Raw genomic sequence first — 23,731 nt, forward strand, 5'->3', positions numbered from 1 at the left:
GTATCACATTCCTAATTCATTTAGTCTCACTTACCGCATCCTTCAGGAAACGGAGGGAATCTAATTAGAATGAACAATACAAAGAGAGGTCATTACATTAAGTCAAGTCACCTTTATTTATATAGCACTTTATACAATACAGATTGTTTCAGAGCAGCTTTACACTTATAAACAGGAAAATAATGATTCAATGATGCAAACAGAGTTGATTTCTGCTGTAAAGCAGCTCTTAAATGACTATAGTAAACAGTTATTATTCAGTTGAAATCAGTTCAGTGTTCATCCAATTCGGTTCAATGACTGTGTAAAGTTCATCAATTATGGAATGAGTTCAATTCAGCTATAAAGCAGCTTTGGCGAAAACAGTGATGTCATCATCCAGCTCAGTTCAGTTCTCATCCGATAGTGTCAGTGCCGTCAAATCAGTAATATTGCTGAATATTAAGCGTCCCAAACTAAGCAAGCCAGATGCAACAGTGGCAATGAACCCAAACTCCATCAGGTGACAGAAATGGAGAAAACCTTGGGAGAAACCAGGCTCAGTCAGGGGCCCAATTCTCAATTATTGATCAACATCAGTGGAATTTCTGTAAGCGTTGTCATTTTTAAAATGATATGGTGTGGTGTACAAAATTAGGACATTTTTGGTAGACTGTTTAATGCAATTTTCATGTGACAGTATATATGTATATGAAATACTAAAAAACAACCAAGAACAATTTTCTTCTATGCAAAATTACAATAGTTATATAATATTGTTAAGTCTGTGGCCCAACAACTGCTTTAACCAGCTCAATCAAGGTCTACCAGCTTGATTTCAGCCCCACAACCTGGTAGTCCAGCTAATTCATTATCTAGATCAGCTTGGACCTGTTCATGACCAGAAATGATCAGCATGTTGTAGCTATAAACCATGTAAAACCACTTACTGTCAGTTTAACCTCATATAGCACAGCTACAATCCAGATATCAGGAAATATCCTGAAAAAAACTGTTGTATGATATGGTTCCTAATGTTTGTTATACAAATCCATCAGAACAGTTTTAAAGGGTTGGTTCACCCAAAAATGAAAATAATGTCATTTATTACTCACCCTCATGTCGTTCTACACCCGTAAGACCTTCGTTCATCTTCGGAATACAAATTAAGATATTTTTATGAAATCCAATAGCTCAGTGAGGCCTCTACTGCCAGCAATGTCACTGAACCTCTCAAGATCCAGAAAGGTACTAAAGACATATTTAAAACAGTTCATATGACTACAGTGGTTCTATCTTAATATTATAAAGCGGCGAGAATGCTTTTTGTGCGCCAAAAAAACAAAATAACGACTTTTCAACAATATCTAGTGATGGGCGATTTCAAAACACTGCTTTGTGAAGCTTCGAAGCTTTACGAATCTTTTGTTTCAAATCAGTGGTTCGGAGCGCCAAAGTCGTGTGATGTGATTCACTAAATGAGGCTTCGTTTACGTGATCCGAACCACTGATTTGAAACAAAAGATTTGTAAAGCTTCGAAGCAGTGTTTTGAAATCGGCCATCACTAGATATTGTTGAAAAGTCGTTTTTTTTTTTTTTTGGTTTACAAAAAGTATTCTCGTCACTTTATAATATTAAGGTGTATGGAACCCACCCTCGATAATGTAGCCTATATATATATATATATATATATATATATATATATATATATATATATAAGAAAAGCAAAATTAATAATGAATAAAAAGCTACAATAGAATTCGCTTTGGAAATAGTCTATGTGAAGGGGCTTCTTTAAAATCTCTTTAGAAATGAACTGTCTGTTTTGTACCACTGGGAGGTTATGAAGATGAAACAAGGCTGAGATCTGTTGACTCAACAGGCACATGTGCACCCGTGGTGCTGAAGGAACAGCTCAGTGAGCCCCGTCGCAATGAAACAGCCCGGTGCTTCCTCATCATCATCAGTCCTCAAAGTTTGTGGCTCATTTCATTCGCTCTGACCATGAAGAGACAAAACATCAGGACCCTCGTGTTAATAATCTGCACTTTCACTTATTTGCTCGTCGGAGCGGCTGTTTTTGACGCTTTAGAGTCCAAGATGGAGATCACACAAAAGAAGATCTTGGACGATCGAAAGCGAGAGCTCATGGACAAGTACAACTTGAGCAAAGTCAATTTTGACGAGCTGGAGCGGGTCGTGCTGCAGCTGAAGCCGCATAAGGCTGGAGTCCAGTGGAGGTTCGCTGGCTCCTTTTATTTCGCCATCACGGTTATCACCACTATAGGTATGTCAGACCTTAAAATCTCGTCTCCATCAACTTATTTTGTTCATAAAACTTTTCATAGCTGTCATTGTGTTCAGGTTCCCCATACAAGACTGACCAAATATGCGTTATGAGCATAATAAATCATAAATGAGTTTTAGGTCGCCCATGTTGTAGCTACACTGATATTTTTCATCTGCCGGATCCGTGAGCGAAGATATGTGAGTTTGATTGGTAAAAATAGGCTAAATTTATACATTTCATGTATAATAATAGCTGATAAAAACACATAACGTGTTTTGTTATTTTGTATGTCGAATTAATCCAACATGTAAATTATTTTATTTTCCGAGTAACAGCCTTGTAAATCATATTGGGAGTATTTAAAATAACACACCGTGGTGGTAAATCCAGTTTAAGATGGTAGCTTTGTGTGGAACATGCGAACTTCTAGCTAAGATGGTCATTAGCTGTTCAAACTGGCCGTTAGTCGCTCTTAATTGGTCATTAGCTGGTGTATGGTTACTGGCAGTTATGGTCCAGTCAAGAAATTTGTTGGTCTGAGCTGGTCCTGGCTGGTCTAAGCTGGTCATTAGCTGTCCAAAGCTGGAAGATCATTGTGGACCAGCAACAAATCATCTACCAGCTGGTCATACTAGCTTAAGGGGGCAACACTGATTGTTAGGTTGCTGGTCAAGCAGCTAATGACTGTCTTGCACCATCTAATGACCAGCTGCTAGAACCCGACTACTATGTTCCAAAACACTGCAACCAGCTTAAACTGGATTTTCCAGCAGAGACCTGGATAGTTTATGTGTACTTAAACATCAACAGCCTTCAGAAAAAGTCATTGATTTCCCGGAGGCGTTGAGACATCTGTGGTTTAGCTTGGCAGTGACATGGCAGTGTACTGTGTGTGTGACACTGGACAGCTCTTGAAGAATCAGATACTTAGTAGCCAAAATAACTGGGAGGACTTTTAATTCATCCAAAGATCAACAGACCATGTTCGGTGACCAACCTTCATCTGTCAGTGTCTCAGCAACTCAGCAATAGGAAATGGGTAGTTGACATTGACATGTCGAGCAGTGACAGCACTGTCCACAATGTGACCTGCTGCACTTCATCTAAAATTACATCAAACATTTATTTCTAATTCTTGTGTATTACAGTTACTTATTTATGGCCTCATTAAATATTTGTACTACATGTATTAAATAGAACTAAATGTATGGCACTACAACTGACATACATACATAGATACATACATACATAAATGGGGACATCCCCTATACATTTTTAATACATACAGAATATTTGTATTATATATGTATATGTAATACATACTGTACATAGGCTACTTTTTTAACTGAAAAATTCCTGTTCAACTACCCAAATGAACATTTTTCATTAAATATTGTCCTCTTTGTCTTTTTAAATCAAAGTTCCCCTTGTGCCTAATTATATTGGATGTTTGTAGTGCACTTCAAATCTTAAATCTAAAAATATATATGCAAAAAAAGACAAAATGTACTTGCTGATAATAATATTAATTGAATAAAAGGACACAAGCGTACTTGAAGAGAGTACACTTTTATGAATGTTTCTTAACACACTTAAGTACAGTTTTAAAAGTGCACTTTGTAATAATGTCAAATTAAAAGGTTTATTTTAAAGTGCTATTTTAAATAGCTAATTATTTTTGATCATTTTTGTTGTGCTTTAATACTTGTTTTGATGGATTGACTAGAATATTTAAATCATATTAAGAACTTGATTATAATTTGCCCTGTAGTGTGTTATTCAATGTCACATTTAAAGTTAATATATTTTAAATGTACTAAATTCCACTTTAACCATATTTCAAAGACAATAGAAATAATTATGAAGTTACATAAAGACATACTTAAGTCCTACTTGAGTGGGTCACAAAATAACTCTCAGCTAAATATAAATATATATACATATTAATTTAATTGGAATTAGCATGCAATGAAATATCCTGAACACATTACATTCACTTCGCACTTAAGTATAAAGTATTTTATTTCCGTAATAAGTACTTTTTTTAAAAGTATGCTAAAGTATACTTCTTTTGCGCTAGGGTTCTTATAGATACAAGTCAGATCATTATGTAAGACTGTAAATCATATTAAAATCTCGACCCCATTTTAGGATCCACAAAAACTCAATTAATGTTTCCATTGTCATGTATGCTGCGTTTCCTCTTATCAGACACATCCATGGTCAGATCTGTTTCATGTGTCTGCTATAGATCAGGTTACCGTGTACACTTGCCATGAGTAATCTAATCATCAGTTAAGCAATCAGCCTGACAGCACCTTATTGTCAATGCAGGACACTCTGTAAACAAGGAACTGTTTACTATCTGCGGTCTGTGGTATCAGCTTAGTATACTGAGCTAACCTGATCCATTAGTCTAGTGGAAGTTCGTGCTGCAATTTTCAGCCCATTATCAAACAGAACCGTAACTACCATAGTTATTGAGAAAGACATGTCCCCCCGAATATGAGCGGTCAGATGATATCTGGTTACATCATTCTTTCCAACAGGATAGTTTTGTTTGCATGGTGACCAGATCGATTGATTTAAAGATAAGAAGCTTTTATAGCAAGTGATTCACTCACAAATAAATCTATAGATCATTTAAATGTTTTTCAAGCTTTTCTAAATGCAGCCTGTACTTTGAATATTCTGAAAAAAACTCAAAAAGCTTCAGCCCTCTTCAGTCGATGACTTTACCACATTTAGGAACTAACTTAAAATAAAATTAAAACTGAGGAGAAAGTTATTATTTTATTATTGGCACTGAACTTCTGTTGATGATAGCATTTCTGGCTAACACTTAGTCGTGATATATGTCAGTTAAGGATGATTCAACTGATTATGCTGGTTAAGTTAAGTTGTTAAACCTGAAAAATACTCTAGGCAAGTATGTGAACTCAGATGTCTCTAGCTATGAACGCTTAATTACGTTACATCATTTTTTTCCGTAATGTTCCAGCTAAATGGGCATGCTGTTATGCTAGCAGTAAGCTAAACTATTACACAAAGCAGTTAACTTGCAAAGTATAAGCTAACTTGAAAAACATATTTTAAAACATCATTGAAACAACTCATGCTCATCAGAAAAAAAAAAAGTGCCATTGGCACATTTTGCGACACTTTCAAAGTTAAATGTCCAGTGAGTGGCGCTAAAAGCACATTCATTTCTTTCAGAAACAGATGAAAGTGAATTATTGTACGTATTGCAGCAGTTCAGTAATGAAATGACTGCTAAAAGGTTAAAGGATTAGTCCACTTTCAAATAAAAATTTCCTGATAATTTACTCACCCCCATGTCATCCAAGATGTCCTTCTTTCTTCAGTCAAAAAGAAATTAAAGTTTTTGATGAAAACATTCCAGGATTATTCTCCTTATAGTGGACTTCAATTGGCCCCAAACGGTCTTATCTAGCGAAACGATCGGTCATTTTCTAAAAAAAATTTAAAATTATATACGTTTTAACCATAGACGCTAGTCTTGAACTAGCTCTCTTCTTCTTCTCTATTAGAATTCCGGCAATGTAGACGTTGCTAAGTGTATTACTGCCCTCCACAGGTCAAAGTTTGAACTAATTGTTATATAAATTGTATATGACAATTTAGTTCAAACTTTGACCTGTGGAGGGCAGCAATACACATTGTATGCCCGAGTTACAACAACTTCCTGTTTCATGGAGAAACATCAAATTTTGTCAGGCCGCCACGGACACGCCCTTCAGAAAAAACAATAGATCTTCACAATTTAACATCGCAAAGGCCTTTAGATTAGACTGACTAAATATGACCTTGATCTGATTAAAGCTCTAGGAGGAGTTTGTTAAAGTGCAATGTCTGAAAATGGCAAAAAATGAAAAAATTTTGCAGAGAAAATTCAAAATATCTCACTTCCTGTTGGGTTTTCAGATTTTGCTCCTAGAGACTTTTTTGTAGGTATTGGGCTGTTACATGTGTCTTCCGAATTTAATACTTGTACTTGAAACGTAGTGCAAAGGGCCATTTTGCCACACCTAATTCTGAAACTCATATCAGACGTAAATTTTCACCACTTCTGACGCGGGCGCAAAGTTTCGAGTTTTCGAGCATGTTTAGGCCCTCAAAAATGTGATTCATTTCGGAGAAGAAGAATGTTTGACTGAGCAATTACAATAGGGTCCTCACACCATCGGTGCTTGGGCCCTACAAAACATCATAAACTGATTTTGTAGTACTTCTAATTAGGTAATGAATCAAGTATCCAATAGGAATTGGGTGAACCTGAAATCAGCCTAATAATACAGGACTTGAAGATTGTGTATTCAACTGTTCAGCCAACCCACTGATTTTAACAATATGCAACCAAAAGAATTTCAAAATATTGGTTGACACATCACTAATATCAATAGCAGAATTCTTGACGTAATTTGCTGAGAGAAAATATCAATTGTTCAGCACAGATTCTGAGGGACTTTTAATTCCAGAATGTTGATGTGAAAGATGTGGGATCAATACAGTTCCAGGGTCCGGCAACAGTACAGCAGGACACGAGCCCCTCTTCTGTCCTCCTCTGCAGGGAAGGAGTGTTTTGGATGGAAAGAATGTGAACAGAAAAAATAAATATCCTCCTGGCCAGCAGAGCAGCAGGTCATACATCAGTCGGAATCTGTGGCTTTTTGCACTTTATACATTTCGGATGACTTTTCACATAGAGAATCTGTTGATCAGCTTGACAACTCTAATGTCCCAACTGATGTTTCAAAGGGACAATGAAGGTACTATGAAGGCCTTTTATTTGCTGCATTTTTTTTATATGCCACTTTACCCAAACCGTATTTATAGTTCACCAGCCACCTGGACAGACCTTTTTATGACACACATGGTGCTAAAACACATAAAGGATGTTGTATCGAGATTACAACATGCAATGCACTGAATTTTCTGCCTTAATACAAACAGAAAAATCATTATTTCCTGATATCATGTACAATATCCAGTGTACCTCTAAACGGAGATAACATTTTTATAACTAATTTAGTTTTGCTTACAATCTAATCCGTCAATATTGTATCCAAATATTTTTGTATTATGCCGTTGTCCCATGAATGTTTTTATCATACCACAGAGCTCACTAGATTCAAAATATTTGAATAATATGGGCCTATGTGTCAGTATCCATGGAATCGGTCTTAAAGGGACCGTATAGCCTATATTTGTCATTAATGTCAATAAAACAACAAAATATGTTAAATAAATGTATACATGGTAAATAAACCTACTGTATCTGAAAAACAAGTTTATTTAATTTGCATCTCTATAGTATTTGTTGTATTGTTTGTAATTTGTTTGTAAATTTCTTTTTATATAACAACAATTATATATATCGGTAATTATGCCCTTTGAAGGTTATTGGACACTGTGAAATTTTTGTTCTTTAAGTTTGTGACAAGCACATAAAAATTATTACTTTTTTTCATTAGAGTAATAATAAAGAAGCTGTCCTACATTCATTAGTCTCACTGCGTTGTGCTTGGAAAACTGCAACATCACCAAAAAAAAAAAAGAGAGAGAGATAGAGAGAGAGAGAAATTAATAAATGTATAGGCATTGGTATCGGTATCGGCGAGTACCAGAAAAAAGTATCGGTACTCGTACTCTGTCCTTAAAAAATGGTATCGGTGCATCCCTAATTTAAGCACTTTAAAAGTAGAAAGACTTGTCCTTGTGAGGTTGTTGGCATGACTCTGTACAGTGCAAGATGCTTACGTATACTGATTATGTGGATACATTTTCACAAAGTGACACATGGCCAGTTGCCTAGTAGTGACAGCATCGCTGGTGCCTTGCATGGACAGTCACCGTCATTAAAGACCCCCAGCAATTCTGAATCCAAACAAAGCTGTGACCTTATATTGCTCTAACCTTAAATATGTTACCCTAATACAACATTTGTTATTATATTATATTATATTATATTATATTATTATTCTGTGTGGTGGTTTGTTTGCAGCAGTGACAGAAATTATAGTTTAAATCGTTTTTTACCTTTTGTGAGCATTTTTACCTTTATAATGGCATTTTTTTTCTTACCTTATTAAATGTAGCCTATGCATCATCTTTTATGTCAGATTCTTACATTTAATCAAAAGTCAGAATAATAAGATACTATAGGGCTGTTACCAATCAAATGAAATCATCAAACATCCATCTTTGCAATGCAGAGGTGCCATAGAAGCTGCATCTGAAGTGGCATTTAGATGTATTTACACAGACTGTTTAATGTAGCTCAGAGGTGACATAAATGCATTTAACCTGCAGTTACAAATGCATAAATAATGTTTTAATGTTTTAGAAATAAAACGTTGAATATTGATATATGAAATGATTTTAAAACCGATAAGATACTTTAAATACGAAACTAAAACTCCAGTAGGTGGTGGCAAATCACTATTAATGAGTGAGCCATTGAGTCATTCATTCAACAATTTAGTTCAAATGGCTGATTATTTAAGGAACAAAGCATTTGACTTTCTTAATGAGTGAGTCATTGAATCGTTTATTCAACCAATTTGTTTAAAACGACTGATGCATTCAGTAACGAAACACCGCTGTGGCTGAGTTCAAAATTTCCCCCTATACTCTCATTCACTATTCCTTATATTACTCCACTAATATAGTCCACTTGAAAGAGTGAATGAAAACGAGTGAGTGAATTACACTGAGTGCGCCGGAAGGGTTGCTGCTTTTGCATAGTTTGTGCTTGCTGTTTAATAATCATTTGAAACAGCTCCAGTAGTAATGAAAAGATTTATCTTGCACTCTGTCATGGAAACTAGCATGTATAAACCTTAATTAAACAATTAATAATCAATTAAAAAGGAATTTACACCTGTATGATATTATGCTGTGGCCACAATGGGCCTGCGGTTTGGAAATTGGATGGATGGATGATTCATCTGCGGGCACCACTTTCTGGCGAGATGCTGAAATTCTTTCAGCGTGACTGTCACAGTTGCATTATGGGTATTCTCTAGCCATTGAGCGTACATCGGCTGTACACGTTTTTGCGGTGCATTGTGGGATTGAATGAGAGCACTCGATAACGTCCACCATGGTTTCAGACACCACTACAAATGGCTGTCCCCTCAAATAGAGCCCTATTTAAGGGTTTAGGGGGCGATTTTGGACACAGCCAGTGTGTTGCTCAGAGACGCAAAACAGTTCTGCTGCGGCTTTGTTTAAAACTATTTTCATTGGCAAAATAAATCAAAAACAATGTGCAATTTTGTGTCTAAAATTAAAGTCACTTTATATTAACATCTTGTTTATTAAACTGTTAAGCTATGTAAAGTTGAACTTTACACACCTTTCTGAACATGAGATGCAAGTGCAGTGGTCAAAGATGTCCGTCTAGTTTACATAGAAAACAATGGAAAAGCAGCGCAGAAAATGCGTTCTGAATGAAAGGCTTGGTTGCGGTTTTGATGTAACAAAGATCTTCTCCACATTGAGCTTCTCTATTTCTGCAATGTTTTAAATGAACAATGCAGCAGCGCTGCATCAAGTGGGTTCAACTGGATATGCTAAGAAAAACATTGAAATACAACATAATCATCACATCTCTGACACACACCTAAAATTTGAATGCACCGTTTTTGCATTCAAATGTCGAATATTTGAAATTCAAAATTTAATTTGACAGCCCTATCACACAGTGTATGCCTTAGTTGTCTAGACGTGTTTTTGTTTAGTTTTTTCAAAGTGAGGGACATACTAAAACAACAATTACGATATTATTGTAGACGATATATGTCGAATACCCCTACTGTCATGGGTGGCTGTGTAACGAATCCAACAAAGATGAGATGCGTGACGCAGAATGAATAAAGGTACCATTTAATGAACACCAAGAATAAACTCTACATAAACATTAATGCAATATAATGAACAGAATTATACTGAAGTCCTTAATACACAAGGAATAATAATCAACAGAACAAGAAACAGGTGCGTAACTAATCAGAAACCATGACAACTAACTATGAAGTTGAACTCAGGCAAATGGTGACAGGGAAAACTAAACAGAACATGACAATGAAACTAAACATGACATGATAATGAAACTAAGAACCAAACATGAACGTGGCACCTGCTCAACTTCATGTTAAAATCGGAATAAAACAAAGCATAGGACTTTTGGAAAAGGACATGAATAGGACAAGTTGGAAAACGTATATTATCTATAGATAAATTATATATTTCATAATTATATAAATATGAAGCACAATACAGTATACACTATCATTCAATGTTTGAGGTCTGAATTTTTTTTTTTGTAAGAAATGTATTCCTATTCAGGACACATTAAATTGATCAAATGTGACAGTAAAGACTTACAAATTCAGCTTTGCATCACAGGAATAAATTACATTTTTAAAATATATTAAAATAGAAAACAGAAAAAAAGTTACTTTAAATTTTAACAATATTTCACAACATTACTGTTTTTACTGTATTTTTGATCAAATAAATGCAACATTGGTTAGCATAAGAGACTTGTATTTATGTAAATATATTCAAAAATGATAAAAATTAAAATGCAGTAATACCATATTTTTAAAAAAAAAAGCAATCAGTCATTTATAATAAAGTAACCAAATGATTTTCTTATGTAAATGAAAAAAACAAAAACAAATAGCATTATATAATCACACGACTCTGCAGCACTGGCTTGCCTATCTCATTTTTCAAGAAGATATGAAAGATTAAAAGTGACAGCAGTAGGACATCTGACTAGAGTCTTGTCACTGCTTGTCACACATACCAACAACTACAAGACACAACATTAAAAATTATCATATATATGTAAACATATGGGTCTGTAATTCGGCATATGTCCTGCAACATCAGTGGAGAGTCCTATAAACCAGTTTTATGCATGCCATATGATAAACTGGTTATTAATAATTTCATTAATCCTAGATGTAGGTCTGGTGAGCTGACAAGGATGTAATTCTAATAAAGGTGGATGCATCCCAGATCAGCCTTTGATCTGCCTTTAACAACCCCCACCCCCACAGAACCCCACCAACCACCCACCCCGCCTTTCCCCACACACATACAGGACATACAGGCACATATGTTACATTTGTGCCTTATATTTATTATTATCATCCCTTACTTATGTTTGTCCCTTCATATGGTTTACATTGTGATTTAACCAATGGCAAACATCTTTAATCCTTTATTTCAAACCATCCCTTCCCCCAACACCACACACTCACACTCACACCTTCTCTAAGTATTTAATCCCCAACCCCTTTATAATATGTGTTCAACTACTGAATGGATTTGCACTGACTGCAGCACATTTGATGATAAGGTGAAATAATAATTCAGAAAAAAAAGAGTTATTTTAGGAGATGTAAGCTGAATGGATGGAGAGAAGCAGAGACATGAAATGAGCTCTAAACAGCAGCCTGTATGTGCAGATGGCTCGATTGAGCCGCTTTCAAAGAAATAATTCATGCTGCTTCTATAATAAGAGCAACTGGACTCCATCATAGTGCAATGCAAATACAATTACAGATAGTCATTATGAGCATAAGCAATATGAATCTCAATTAAAGAACCTCAACAGGTGCAGGGAAATTATAGATGTTGTACCGTCTCAGGTTACGCCTGTAACCATGGTTCCCTGAGACGGTAAACGAGACACTGCATCATGGAGTTGACGCTATGGTAATGCGCCTTGTGAGCTGGTTTCTGAAGCATGTGTGTTACATGCCAATCTTGATTGGCTACCACAGTCAGGTGATGTTAAGCTGCACCAGCAAGGCTATATAAGGGTGCCTAGAGAGGACGTCATCAACTTAAATTGTCTGAAGACGTACAGGCAACCCTGAAGTATGGCAATGCGACACAGTGTCTCATTTCCCTTTTCAGGGAACCATGGTTACAGGCGTAACCTGAAATGTTTGCCTTTTGAACTTCGTCATGGAGTTGACGCTATGAGAACAAAATACCACTACGCCATACTAAACAAATGCCAACTCACTGTGCTTATGAACTGCTTAGAAGGTTAACTGTAGCCAAGTCATTGCCACACAGCGCACACATGACCAAGAACAAGATAGCCTGAAGTTACGCCCACAGCTGAATCTCTGCCAAGACTCGAACTTGTGTTGCCGTGGCCATCCATTCAAAGGGGATACCTGCTCCAAGGGAGAACAACGTTAAGCATTCTGTCCACAGGACCAGGAGAGGACCAGGAAAGAACTGTATGCTTTACCTAAGAATATAGCAATGTTATTCACACCAAAGAATTCCACCACCGAACCCCTAGGGAAGCGCACTACCCAGAATTGGGTGTCATAGAAAATAGTCAACATCAAAATGTCTGACTATAACCTCCAGTGTGAACTGAAGGGGCTACTAAGCGGGCAGAGCACTGTGGCACTATCGTACAGCCCCTACCAAGTAGCACTTTATAGGCTGATGGTTGCCCATTCCATCAGTTCCAGTGAACGACCACTTTTATACTCTGTCCCAATACTCCTTGCGAACCGAGGAAAACATGCTATCATGGTCCCCCACTATGTCTGCACTTCTCACCTCCAGGTATAGACTAGAGGGGCGACAAAGGGAAGTGCCAGCCCATTACTCCAGTATGAGCATGATTTGACAAGAAGCAGATTAATGCTTCTCAGCCCCATGCCACCGAAGGCCACAGAAAAGGAGGAGGGAGGTATTGACGTGATCACAGATGGAGCACATCGCTTACACCTTTGCACTCCTAGTGCCAGAGAGGGAAGGATGACCAATAAGGTTGTGGGACGCAATTTGCATTTTTTTCCATCATGCACATTTATCACAACATAACTGTTATAGAGGAAGCATATTGCTACCACCTCCACATTGCCGGGTCCCGAAAATAACAGACAGAAAGAGGCGCAGGACGCGAGCAGCATAATTCCTCTTTCTGCATATGAAATATGAAGGATGCTGAAACTGCCTAATGCCTAATATCGACTCCATATGCAAGTACTGGAACAGGCAAAAGATAAAAAAGTGATGTGTTACCACATCGCCCATCCTGAACTAGGAAGGGCAGCAGGAATAGTAATAAAGCCAATGCGCTTCCAGGCTCAGGGGAAAATAACTTCTGAGCCAATACTACTGCACTAGTCTGATTTATTTGATAAGTAAACTGTCATGACAAATATCATCTCATGATTTTCTAGCTAAATGCTGGAGAGAGTTCATGCTTCCACTTCTTCAGGAAATTTTTATGATGGATTTCACATGAGGCTTTACCCCGACTTTTGGAATTTCTCCATCAAGTCTGGAGGGGTGAATATTCATACAGGAGGGAGTAACTCCACCTCAACCGCCACTTCACTCGTGTGTTAATCAGGCAAATTCTCCTTTAATCCCAGACTAATGCAGTTCCCCCCTGGGGAACACACACCCCATGAAAAATCCCAATATTAATCTCCTGCAGGGAGAGTGCTTCTCATCCCTGGAAGATATTTCATGCTCTCCTGTACCGAGATGTACCACTTGAATGCCACTGACTTAACCCTTGCCTCCTTGAACTTCTGGACCACTATCTTGACAGCAGTACCAAAAAGTCCGGAAGACAACACTGGGGCATCAAGAAGAAAAGCGCTTTGTCCTTTAGGCCTAAGAGGTTAAGCCAAAGATGCCCCTCCGTGTCTACCAAAGCAGCAATGGAGTGGACCAGAATGCTTAGTGGTCTGGAGGGCAAGATCTGATGCTCTGCAAAGCTCCAGGACTTCGTCCTGGGGCACTCCCTCACCCAAATCAAAAGGTCGGCTTGATAAGCCTGTAGCACCGACAGGTGTGCAGGGCTCTGCTGCCCTGGCCCACCTCCACATATGCCTTGCCCACGAGCCTCGATGTCATTTGGCACAGTTTTGATGGCAAGGCTGGAGCCTTCCATGAGGACGCTGCACTGGGTACGAGATAGCTCACAAGTGCATCTTCATGGGGCATCCTCGCATATCCGTGTTCAGCCAGCCCCCTAATATTAGCGTAATTTTTTGCTAGAGGGGTGTGAACACCTGCCGAGAATGGTTTATCCCACAACTTCATAAACTCATCATGGAGATCAGGAAAAAAGAGCCAGGCAGGTGCGGAGATTGCTCACTGTGAAGCGGTCACAGTAAGAATAACCAGCCCCTTGAGGGCTGAAAGAGTGTGCTCCGCTCCAAGACACATAACACACAACTCATGAAGATCGCCGGGTGTTATGTATCTTTGACACAGCAGCACACACTTTCTGAATGACTTGCTGGACATTTTCTTTTTCTACTCCTACCCACAAACAAACAGAAAGTTCACACACACGGCTTGCAAACAAACGGCTTCTGGAGATAAAGAAGCTGATGACGGTGCTCTTGTGACGTCACATGTGCACCTGACCATGGTAGCCAAACAAGATTGGCATGAAGCACACATGTTCAGACACTGGTTCACGTTCCCATAGCGTCAACTCTATGGAGCCATTCATGCACATTCTTTAAAACCCAAATGTGTCAAAACTAGGGAGTAATGATTAACCAAGGAAACTAAACTAGTTATTGACCTAATGAATCAGAAGTCTCACACATTAAAGGAAAATAGCTTACTTCTGCATTGCAAAATAAGGATAGTCATAAGGATAGTCATACAAGACACTGGACCATGCACAAACACACAGACCCTATATTCCACAAATTAAATCTAAATGCACATGAAAATACAAACACTGAACTTTATTAAAACCTCCTTAGTAAATATTCTGTTAAATATACCTTTAATCACACTTTTAGTATTGTTTTTGCTGCTAGCATTCAATGGTTCCATCAGCAAATGAGTTTAGTTAAGCTTATATTAATCATTATTAATTAATATTCATAATGGTGTTTTAGTTATTTCATTTTTACCCCTCAATTTTAGGATACAGTTGTATCTATCACACTGAAAATAATGAACATTTAGAATACTTTTTTATGCAACAATGGTCTTAATAAAATCCAAGTTGTATTTATTTTAGATTACACTGCAAAATAATGTACATGGAAGACCTCTCTTTTTATAATACTCCTTTTACTGCCTGTTCTAATGATTTTGCTACAGTTTGCAAATTTTGCTACAGTTGTTATACTGTGAATGAGCTTGTCACTGTGGTAATACCTTAAGGGAACATTTCAAGCTTAACATGATTTACTCTAGGACTTGGTTGATCTTGTTCCTAGATCAACATCCTTGTCACATTGTGTGCATCTTCAGTGGAAGTATAATATTTGTACTAGCAGCCTTATTACGTACAGTACATTGTTACATAAATGGGATGGTGAAGCTTGTGTATCAAAGTTTTAAGCCTGTAGATTCACCATTGTGTTCATATACAACACACTAAATTCCTCTAAGAATATTTATTTGCACTTGCTGTTGTTTTAACACCTAATTCATATAATTATATGAATCAGACAAATGGAGCAAGCTGAGTATATAAACCGAAACTACAAATAAAAAATAAATATCCAATATCTAGTGGTGAACAAAATATCCATACATTCCCATATCTTGCAGGTTTGTTCTGAGTGCTAAGTGTTGCAGCGGACTACTACTGTCTGACATTCTTTACTGGGACTGTGAGCATCACTCCACCACTGCGATCCAGATATATCCAGATGTGTGTACCTGGATATATACGTAGTTATAACACATTATTTGATCATCATTTGATGAATTACTGCTGCCATGGTCAATAAAAATGTGCAAAAATGTCTCCTTTTACAGCCTACTTTCTGTGGGCATGTTTATAGGTCAATTATGGTGGAAAACATTCCTAGGCTATTTATTTGCAAATTAAGCCCAGATGTTTTTAAACATTGATTTTAACATGATTGTTGTATGTTTTATTTTGATTTCTTTCCTCAAATGTGTAAGTGAATGCGTTTCATCTACTGTGAGAGGATAAATAAATATTTAGTAATGCACTGAAATTAACATTTTGGCCAATGCAAATAAGCTAATATTTATTTTTATGCTATATGGCTGATATCCAATAAATAGCAGTTATTAAAATTATTTGCTATTTTATCTAAATATATGAAAAATAAATCAGTTCCAGGGTCTGAACTGATGATGAAAGTGAATTTAGGCATCACAACATTTTAATGTACAGTATGAAAACACTGACACTATTGTCTCCTGTAGAGTTGCTTCAAGTTTAATTGAATGTGTTTCATAATTGATATTCTTTGCAACATTGACACTGTTTTTGAGCTAAATTGAATCAACATTGAACTAAATTGAGCTGAATAATTACAATATCGTCTTACAGTAGCTGAATTGAATTTGTTTTATAATTGACGAACTTTGCAACACTGACACTGTTATTGAACTGAATTCAATCAACAACAAATTGAGCTAAATAATTGGTCTAAATAATGATATCTTCTGTATTTTTTCATAATTGATGAATTTTGCAACAATAACACTGTTATTTTCCTGTGTATTACTGTAAAGCTGCTTTGTTTTGCAAGTGCTATATAACTAAATTTAACTTGACTGCAAAGTGAGTGCAGATGATGGAAAAGCTAGAAACAGGCACAATGCAAATGCAATTAACAACCCATATGATAAATAATGAGAATAAAAAAGCTCTAATATTGTCCAGTAACCACTATAGTACCAGTATATATTGTGCATCCCTATTATTTAAAGAGGACATATTATGCCCTTTTACAAAGTCTTAATTTTGTTTTTGGGGTCTACTTTCATTCATGAAGGTTAAAAAAAAAACGCATTATTTTTTATCATATTTTACATTGTTGCAGCACCTCTCTACACTGTGTTTAGTTCCTGTCTCTATGAAGCTCCTCCTTCCAAAAAGCACAATGTGCTCTGACTGGTCGGCTGGACCAGTGTGTTATGATTGGTCAACTGCTTCGAATGTGTTTTGGAAATGTCATGCCCCATACCATAACCGCAAGTTTCCGCACACTACTAACATAACTCAGCCAGGCCTCTTCACTTTATTTTTCCATATGCCATGGGTAGGATTTATTTAAATGAGGAATATTGTGATGTGTACATTCATGGAAGAAAACTTAAAGGAACACTCCACTTTTTTTGAAAATAGGCTCATTTTCCAACTCCCCTAGAGTTAAACAGTTGAGTTTTACCTTTTTCGAATCCATTCAGCCGATCTCCGGGTCTGGCGGTACCACTTTTAGCATAGCTTAGCATAGTTCATTGAATCTGATTAGACCGTTAGCATCTCGTTAAAAAATGACCAAAGAGTTTCAATATTTTTCCTATTTAAAACTTGACTCTTCTGTAGTTGTATCGTGTACTAAGACCGACGGAAAATTAAAAGTTGCGATTTTCTAGGCTGATATGACTAGGAACTATACTCTCATTCCAGCGTAATGATCAAGGAACTTTGCTGCCGTACCATGGCTGCAGCAGGCGCAATGACATTACGCAGCGTCTCTCACAAATGTCTCCATGGTTGCAAGGCACACTCCCTGTGCAAGCAGGGGGTCACAGGCGCTGCGTAATATCATTGCGCCTGCTGCAGCCATGGTACGGCAGCAAAGTTCCTTCGGCTGAATGGATTCGAAAACGGTAAAACTCAACTGTTTAACTCTAGGGGAGTTGGAAAATGAGCCTATTTTCAAAAAAAGTGGAGTGTTCCTTTAAGACTACAATCAAGGCGTTTCAGGGAGTTCAGAAACAGTGATGATATAGAGAATAACTCCCTTTGGAGTGACTTTGTGCTTTGCTCAAATAGAAATATTACACACTAAAGAAAGTTGAAAATGTAAAGAATAAAAAGCCCTCTTTAAAGGCAAATTTTGCTCACATTATTAAAAAACAAATTAACAGATGCGTTATGTTCATTCTATTTTCTAGGATATGGTCATGCGGCTCCCAGCACGGATGGTGGGAAGGTGTTCTGCATGTTCTACGCTCTCCTGGGGATCCCCCTCACCCTGGTGATGTTCCAAAGTCTGGGTGAACGCATCAACACCTTCGTCAAGTACCTGCTGCACCGTCTCAAAAAGTGTCTTGGCCTTCGGCACACCGAGGTCTCCATGGCCAACATGGTGTGCATTGGCTTAATATCCTGCATGAGCACACTGTGTGTGGGAGCAGCGGCCTTCTCGCGCTATGAGGACTGGAGCTTCTTTCATGCGTACTATTACTGCTTCATAACGCTTACCACCATTGGTTTTGGGGACTACGTGGCCCTGCAGAAGGATAATGCGTTACAAAACAACCCCCAGTATGTAGCGTTTAGCTTCATGTACATCCTCACAGGTCTCACGGTCATCGGCGCCTTCTTGAACCTGGTGGTTCTACGTTTCATGACTATGAATGCCGAGGATGAACGCCGTGACGCCGAACAGCGTACGTTGCTGTCCCGCAGCAGACAGACTGGCGGCGCCGGAACCATGTCCGACCCACCATCCTCATCTGGTGCGGCCCATGGAGGAGGGTCCGGGAAAGGGTTGTGTAACGTCTACGCCGAAGTGCTGCATTTCCAGTCCATGTGCTCTTGTCTCTGGTACAAAAGCCAGGAGAAGATGCGCTACTCAATTCCCATGATTATCTCTCACGATCTGTCCACTTCGGACACATACATGGAGCACAGCGAGACCTCTGACGCCCTCCACTCCAACGGCTGCGTGTGCAGTGCCTTGCAGGAGCACTCCGCCACCAGTTCAGTGTACACGGGCCTGCTCAGCCCAGCACATTACCATAGACTCTCCAAACGCCGCAGCTCCATCTAGAGGACTGGAGGATGTATTGCATGTGATTCTCTTTCGCCTTACAAAACCAACCACTGTTATACTTGGGGTTGAAAAACCGCTGCTTCTAAGCTGCTCGGATCCTCTGTCAGTCGAATATATGTAATGTAGTGATAGACGGGGGAGGGCGGCCTGTCAGCAGGTGCTGCTTGAGGACCGGAGACATAGAAGCGTGCAATAAAAACAGGGTAAAGGCCTGTATTTTTTTGAAGTACACTTTGAGGTTCTTGAGAAAAGGCAAAACACAAACTCCTAGCTCTTCAGTGAGCTCAATGGTAAATGGAAACAAATGCTGGTCTTTCAAAACCAACAAGTCCCAAAGTGTCAGGATTTTGATTTGAATAGACAGTTCTTGTGATGCAGCCATTTCAACAGTGAATATTATCTTTGCAGGAGTTATGAAATAATCATACTAATTAAAACAATTTAAAAAAACAAAACAATCATTTTAAATGAGAACGTAGCTAATTATGAGTATAGACCTTAGTCAGGTTGGCACAATATTTAATTTCTGACAGGAATAGAGTGCTGCAGTGATGGCATTTTTGTAGGCCAACCCAGAAGTAATAGGATTATTGCAGAAAATAAGCTGTGACCAACATTTCACGATTCTTAAACGTTTGGTTCATCAAGATAATCTTCACAAATGAACAACTTTTTTGAAGTCTAAATTCGATCATTAAAAGTAAAAAGCTACATGTAGGCTATAATTGTACTACACCACAGTTGCATGGCTTCAACGTCACCAACACAAAGCTTCCAACAACTTTTTCAATCTTTCTTTAAAAAATATTTACCTGAAAGTTTGAGTTAGAATAGCTTGCGATTATAAAATACAACGAGGCTGTAATGAGTAGATTTGTTTATCTGTTTGGCGCAATGATATTCAGTGCCCCCGACAACCTCTGTAGTCCCATTTAGCCACTTTTAGCAGAAGTAAAAGCTTTAAAAAAATTATTTACTCATGTAAATTATGTTGTAGAATTAAACATGAAAATATATTGTTTATTTTCACCACAGACATTATTTCAGCAAAAAACCCTTGAATTCAGGATGATGTTAATAGAAGTGCTAAAATGCTAACTTGTTTCCGAGTTTTAGCCTACAAAAACAAGTCATCTCTGCAGCACTCTATGAAAACAAGGCTGTGAGAGATAGAAGTACAGTGCGTTCAATGGATTGTATTGTTGTTTAACATCATACCGATTGTTCAATGACTTAATGTCTTTCCGGAAGAAAAAAAAAACTCTCAGTTGTTAGCAAAAAGTCTACAAAACAGTTTGAAAGTTGTGAGATGAGAAAATTACATGACCTTTATACAGTGCATGCCATTGTAAAGCCCCGTTCACACCAAGAACAATAACTATATTAGCGTCCACAACAACGGATTGTACTGTTTATTCTGCAGTTTTGACATCTGCCACTTTAAATGCTTGAGCTCTTTAAAGCAGGATGTATTCTGATTGGCTATTAATGATTTTATCATTCATCACCTGGAAAAAAGTGATTTCAACGATACTGTTTCTCTGCGCCGTTATTGTTATAGTTGTGGTGTGAACTCTGCTATTCTTTTATATTTAGAACGATTTTTAGAACTATATTTTTATCGTTATAGTCATCGTCTTTGGTGTGAACGGGCCTTAAAGACTGAAAGTTTATCTCTTACTGCCTCCCTTTCTTCGTAAAAATTCAATATGGCGTCTAACCTGACTAAGGTCTATTCGTCTTTGTTTTCTTCCACACTCAAACTCACATTCACAATGAATTGTACTGTTCATCTATCCATGTGTTCTCTTTTTTCCTTTTTTATATCTGCAATTATTTTAATGTATCAACACGTTTAATGTGTCACCACATTTGTCTGAATAATTATTTGTTTGCATTATTGTAGCTATTGTAACATCTATTTTTTAAATTATACTGGATTATATAATTACATAGGAATATATTGTACTTGCAGTTGCACTTTAGATGAAATCTATTAGTTCAGGTTTGTATAGCCAGGAATGCACAGATTATCTGTTAACATGAAATCCGAATGGACCCTATTTACTTTCTTAAAACACATTCCTGGTTCTATTGTGCACAATTCATCACGTTATTCCAAAGAAGAAGAACATTTTTTTCTTTGATTTAAATTTAATAACTTGGTCTGCTTCTGAAACAATTTTTAAAAACCAATCCAAGCCAATTATTAAAAAACAAAACCAAGCCGTGTGCGTAACAGCAGAACAGCCATTTAGGCATCGTTTTGGGCTACTGTTGTTGATAATGTCTTTATAAAATCTTTCAATTTGCTTACTAAAATAAGCGCAATAAAGGTTACGTCAGTAATATCAAATAATGAATTGTTTGAACTTGACCTTCAGCCCCAGGCATTTTATAGTGTTTTGCTATTGAATGACCACTTTTACAATCAAACCAATTTTCAATGCTAGCAATAGCGAATCTTGGAAAAATGTCACATTATGGAAGTAATGGGTTGCAAACTGTTTTGTGTTGACTGTAACTGAAAAGCAATAGTGTTTTAAATATATTTTTGTTAATACACAATTTGTAACCTTGTATAACTGCATCAGGTGTGAAGGTGTTGATATTTGAAGACTGACTAAAATTGATATTTTTAGCATCAGTTTTAAATGCAATTTTGTGTATTTACATACGTAAAACCGTATATTAGGAGGCACAAATGGCATTAAACTGCACTTTTAAAATCCAAAATACTAAATGTAACGTCACAAATTTTTAGAAACTGGATATTTAATTGCATTAAACTCTTAAGTGGAAACTTCAGTGCTTTGTACTATACTAACATTGTATGCTTTTGCAATTTTAGAGCAAATAATCAAAAGGTCACCACTTTCTCTTTAATGACCTTGAACTGTCATCTCTGTTTTCTAATCCAAACTCATGTCCAGTTCAGGATGTGATTAAAATTAAGATTTGAAAATACAAAGCGGAATAAAATGTGCATATAGATCACGTGGGCCTGTCATTTCTTCACTTAACTTACTTAGAAATGTCAAGTGTGCTTGTTGTTGCTACTTTTAGCACATAGGAAATATAATCGAAGCAATATGTCATAAGAACATGTGTTTATTGTATTAACGTCTTAGTCTCACATAGTTATTTACCTACTATAATATCAATAAGCCATCTTTTGGTGCTTGTCGTCACGTTGAATAAGAAAGAGTTTGACATTGTTTGCTGGGTGCCTTAGATTGCTATAAATGTTTGTTTTATAATGTACAAATTGCACATCGCATGATAGAATTGAGTGTTATACCCTAAAAAATGGAAAATTCTGCCTTGATCCTGTTTGTTCTTTCTTACATTGTAAATCAAAGAGCACCTGCTAATGTTACTCTACCTCAGAGGGTTGAGTCAGTGTGGGTTTTTCCCGTCTTCTTCATCTCCCTTTTTCCTGCAAAGGGGAAAAAATAGCTGGCTCTTTTCAGCAAAGTTGTCAGTTCCGATCATCTTCATCCAAGCCTCTCTCTATTTGGGAATGAAGCTGCATAATATGTCCACCTAGGGGCAAAGAAAGTATTTGGCAAGTGGTTGGGCGGAGAGCACAAATTAAAGCTGAGAAGTGTGTGTTTGTATGTGTGTTGAGACATAGAAATTTCAACATTTCAGTTAAATAATCATTCTTCTGCAACTTTATCCATTGCTATGTTTCTGCAGTTGAAGGAAGAGAGAAGAAGTTTAGATTTTAGAATATAGAAAGAAGTTCATGTTTATGAATTTTGCTTCATTGTAAAGAGTTGCAAGAATCTTATTATTGGCCTTCTATTCTCAAAACATTTCTTGCTGAATTGATTGTGTTTAAACATTCATTTGAAGTGAGCCTGTTAAATGTTATTCTTAAGGGATGTATTTTTAAATTACCATAATTATTGTATTTTGCGATCATTATAAACTGATGTCCCAGCCGTCTGTTCAATAAATACATGATGTTAACTATGTATTAAGATCTCCCTTTTGTTGATAAGCTCTTCTGATAATCAGTCAATTTCTGCATTTTAACAATCAATAGTTTAAGGGTGTGTTTACACGACAACGATGTACTAAAAATAAAAAATAAAGTTTTTCCTTTGCGTTTTTGTGCGTACAGACGACAACGTTTTCAAAACTGATCCCCGTTCACACAGATCCACAAAAACAACTAAAAATGCTGTATTATGCATGCCAGGCCTGTAGTTGGCGATGTCACTTTGTAAAGAAAGTGAACACCTAAGGATAGACTGAACACATAATACGTATGCACACGGCATCACCGTTTTCACACATTTGTGTTTTTGTAGTTTACACGATAATGGTATTGTTTTCACTTTGAAACCTGTTTTCAAAAGTTTGTGTAAATGAACGGAACAAGAACAAGAAACAAGCAGATGAAAAAACGGCAGGAACTTCAGACACTTGCAGCAGTGCAGTGACATCAGATTTTATCAAATTTTCACGTTGCGATAATTGCTGAAGCTTTTATCACGGTATACGGTATTATCACGATGTTAAAATAAGTTACGAAAAAAGTGTTGTCATAGTATAACAGGTTTAAGAACTCTTTTTCTTATAATAAAAAGAACTCTTTTTTTTAATTAATAAAGTAAA

General features: G+C 37.0%; 1 protein-coding gene across 1 annotated transcript; it reads left to right on the plus strand.

The window, feature by feature from the left end:
• Positions 1–1,713: 1,713 nt before the first annotated feature.
• kcnk3a (potassium channel, subfamily K, member 3a) lies at positions 1,714–23,087 on the plus strand. Its single transcript, XM_051876334.1, has 2 exons — positions 1,714–2,267; positions 18,219–23,087. Exons 1-2 carry the CDS (start codon positions 1,985–1,987, stop codon positions 19,097–19,099), a joined length of 1,164 nt encoding a protein of 387 aa, XP_051732294.1. The 5' UTR covers positions 1,714–1,984; the 3' UTR covers positions 19,100–23,087.
• The last annotated feature ends 644 nt before the right edge of the window (positions 23,088–23,731 follow it).

The sequence above is a fragment of the Ctenopharyngodon idella genome, chromosome 20 (assembly GCF_019924925.1).
Source record: "Ctenopharyngodon idella isolate HZGC_01 chromosome 20, HZGC01, whole genome shotgun sequence".
Lineage (NCBI taxonomy): Eukaryota > Metazoa > Chordata > Actinopteri > Cypriniformes > Xenocyprididae > Ctenopharyngodon > Ctenopharyngodon idella.

What these genes read in the sequence shown, in the direction of transcription:
- kcnk3a (XM_051876334.1), top strand. Translation starts at nt 1,985, where the DNA reads ATGAAGAGACAAAACATCAGGACCCTCGTGTTAATAATCTGCACTTTC. An exon ending in CACGGTTATCACCACTATAG is followed by an intron (nt 2,268 to 18,218) that starts GTATGTCAGACC and finishes TCTATTTTCTAG; the next exon opens with GATATGGTCATGCGGCTCCC.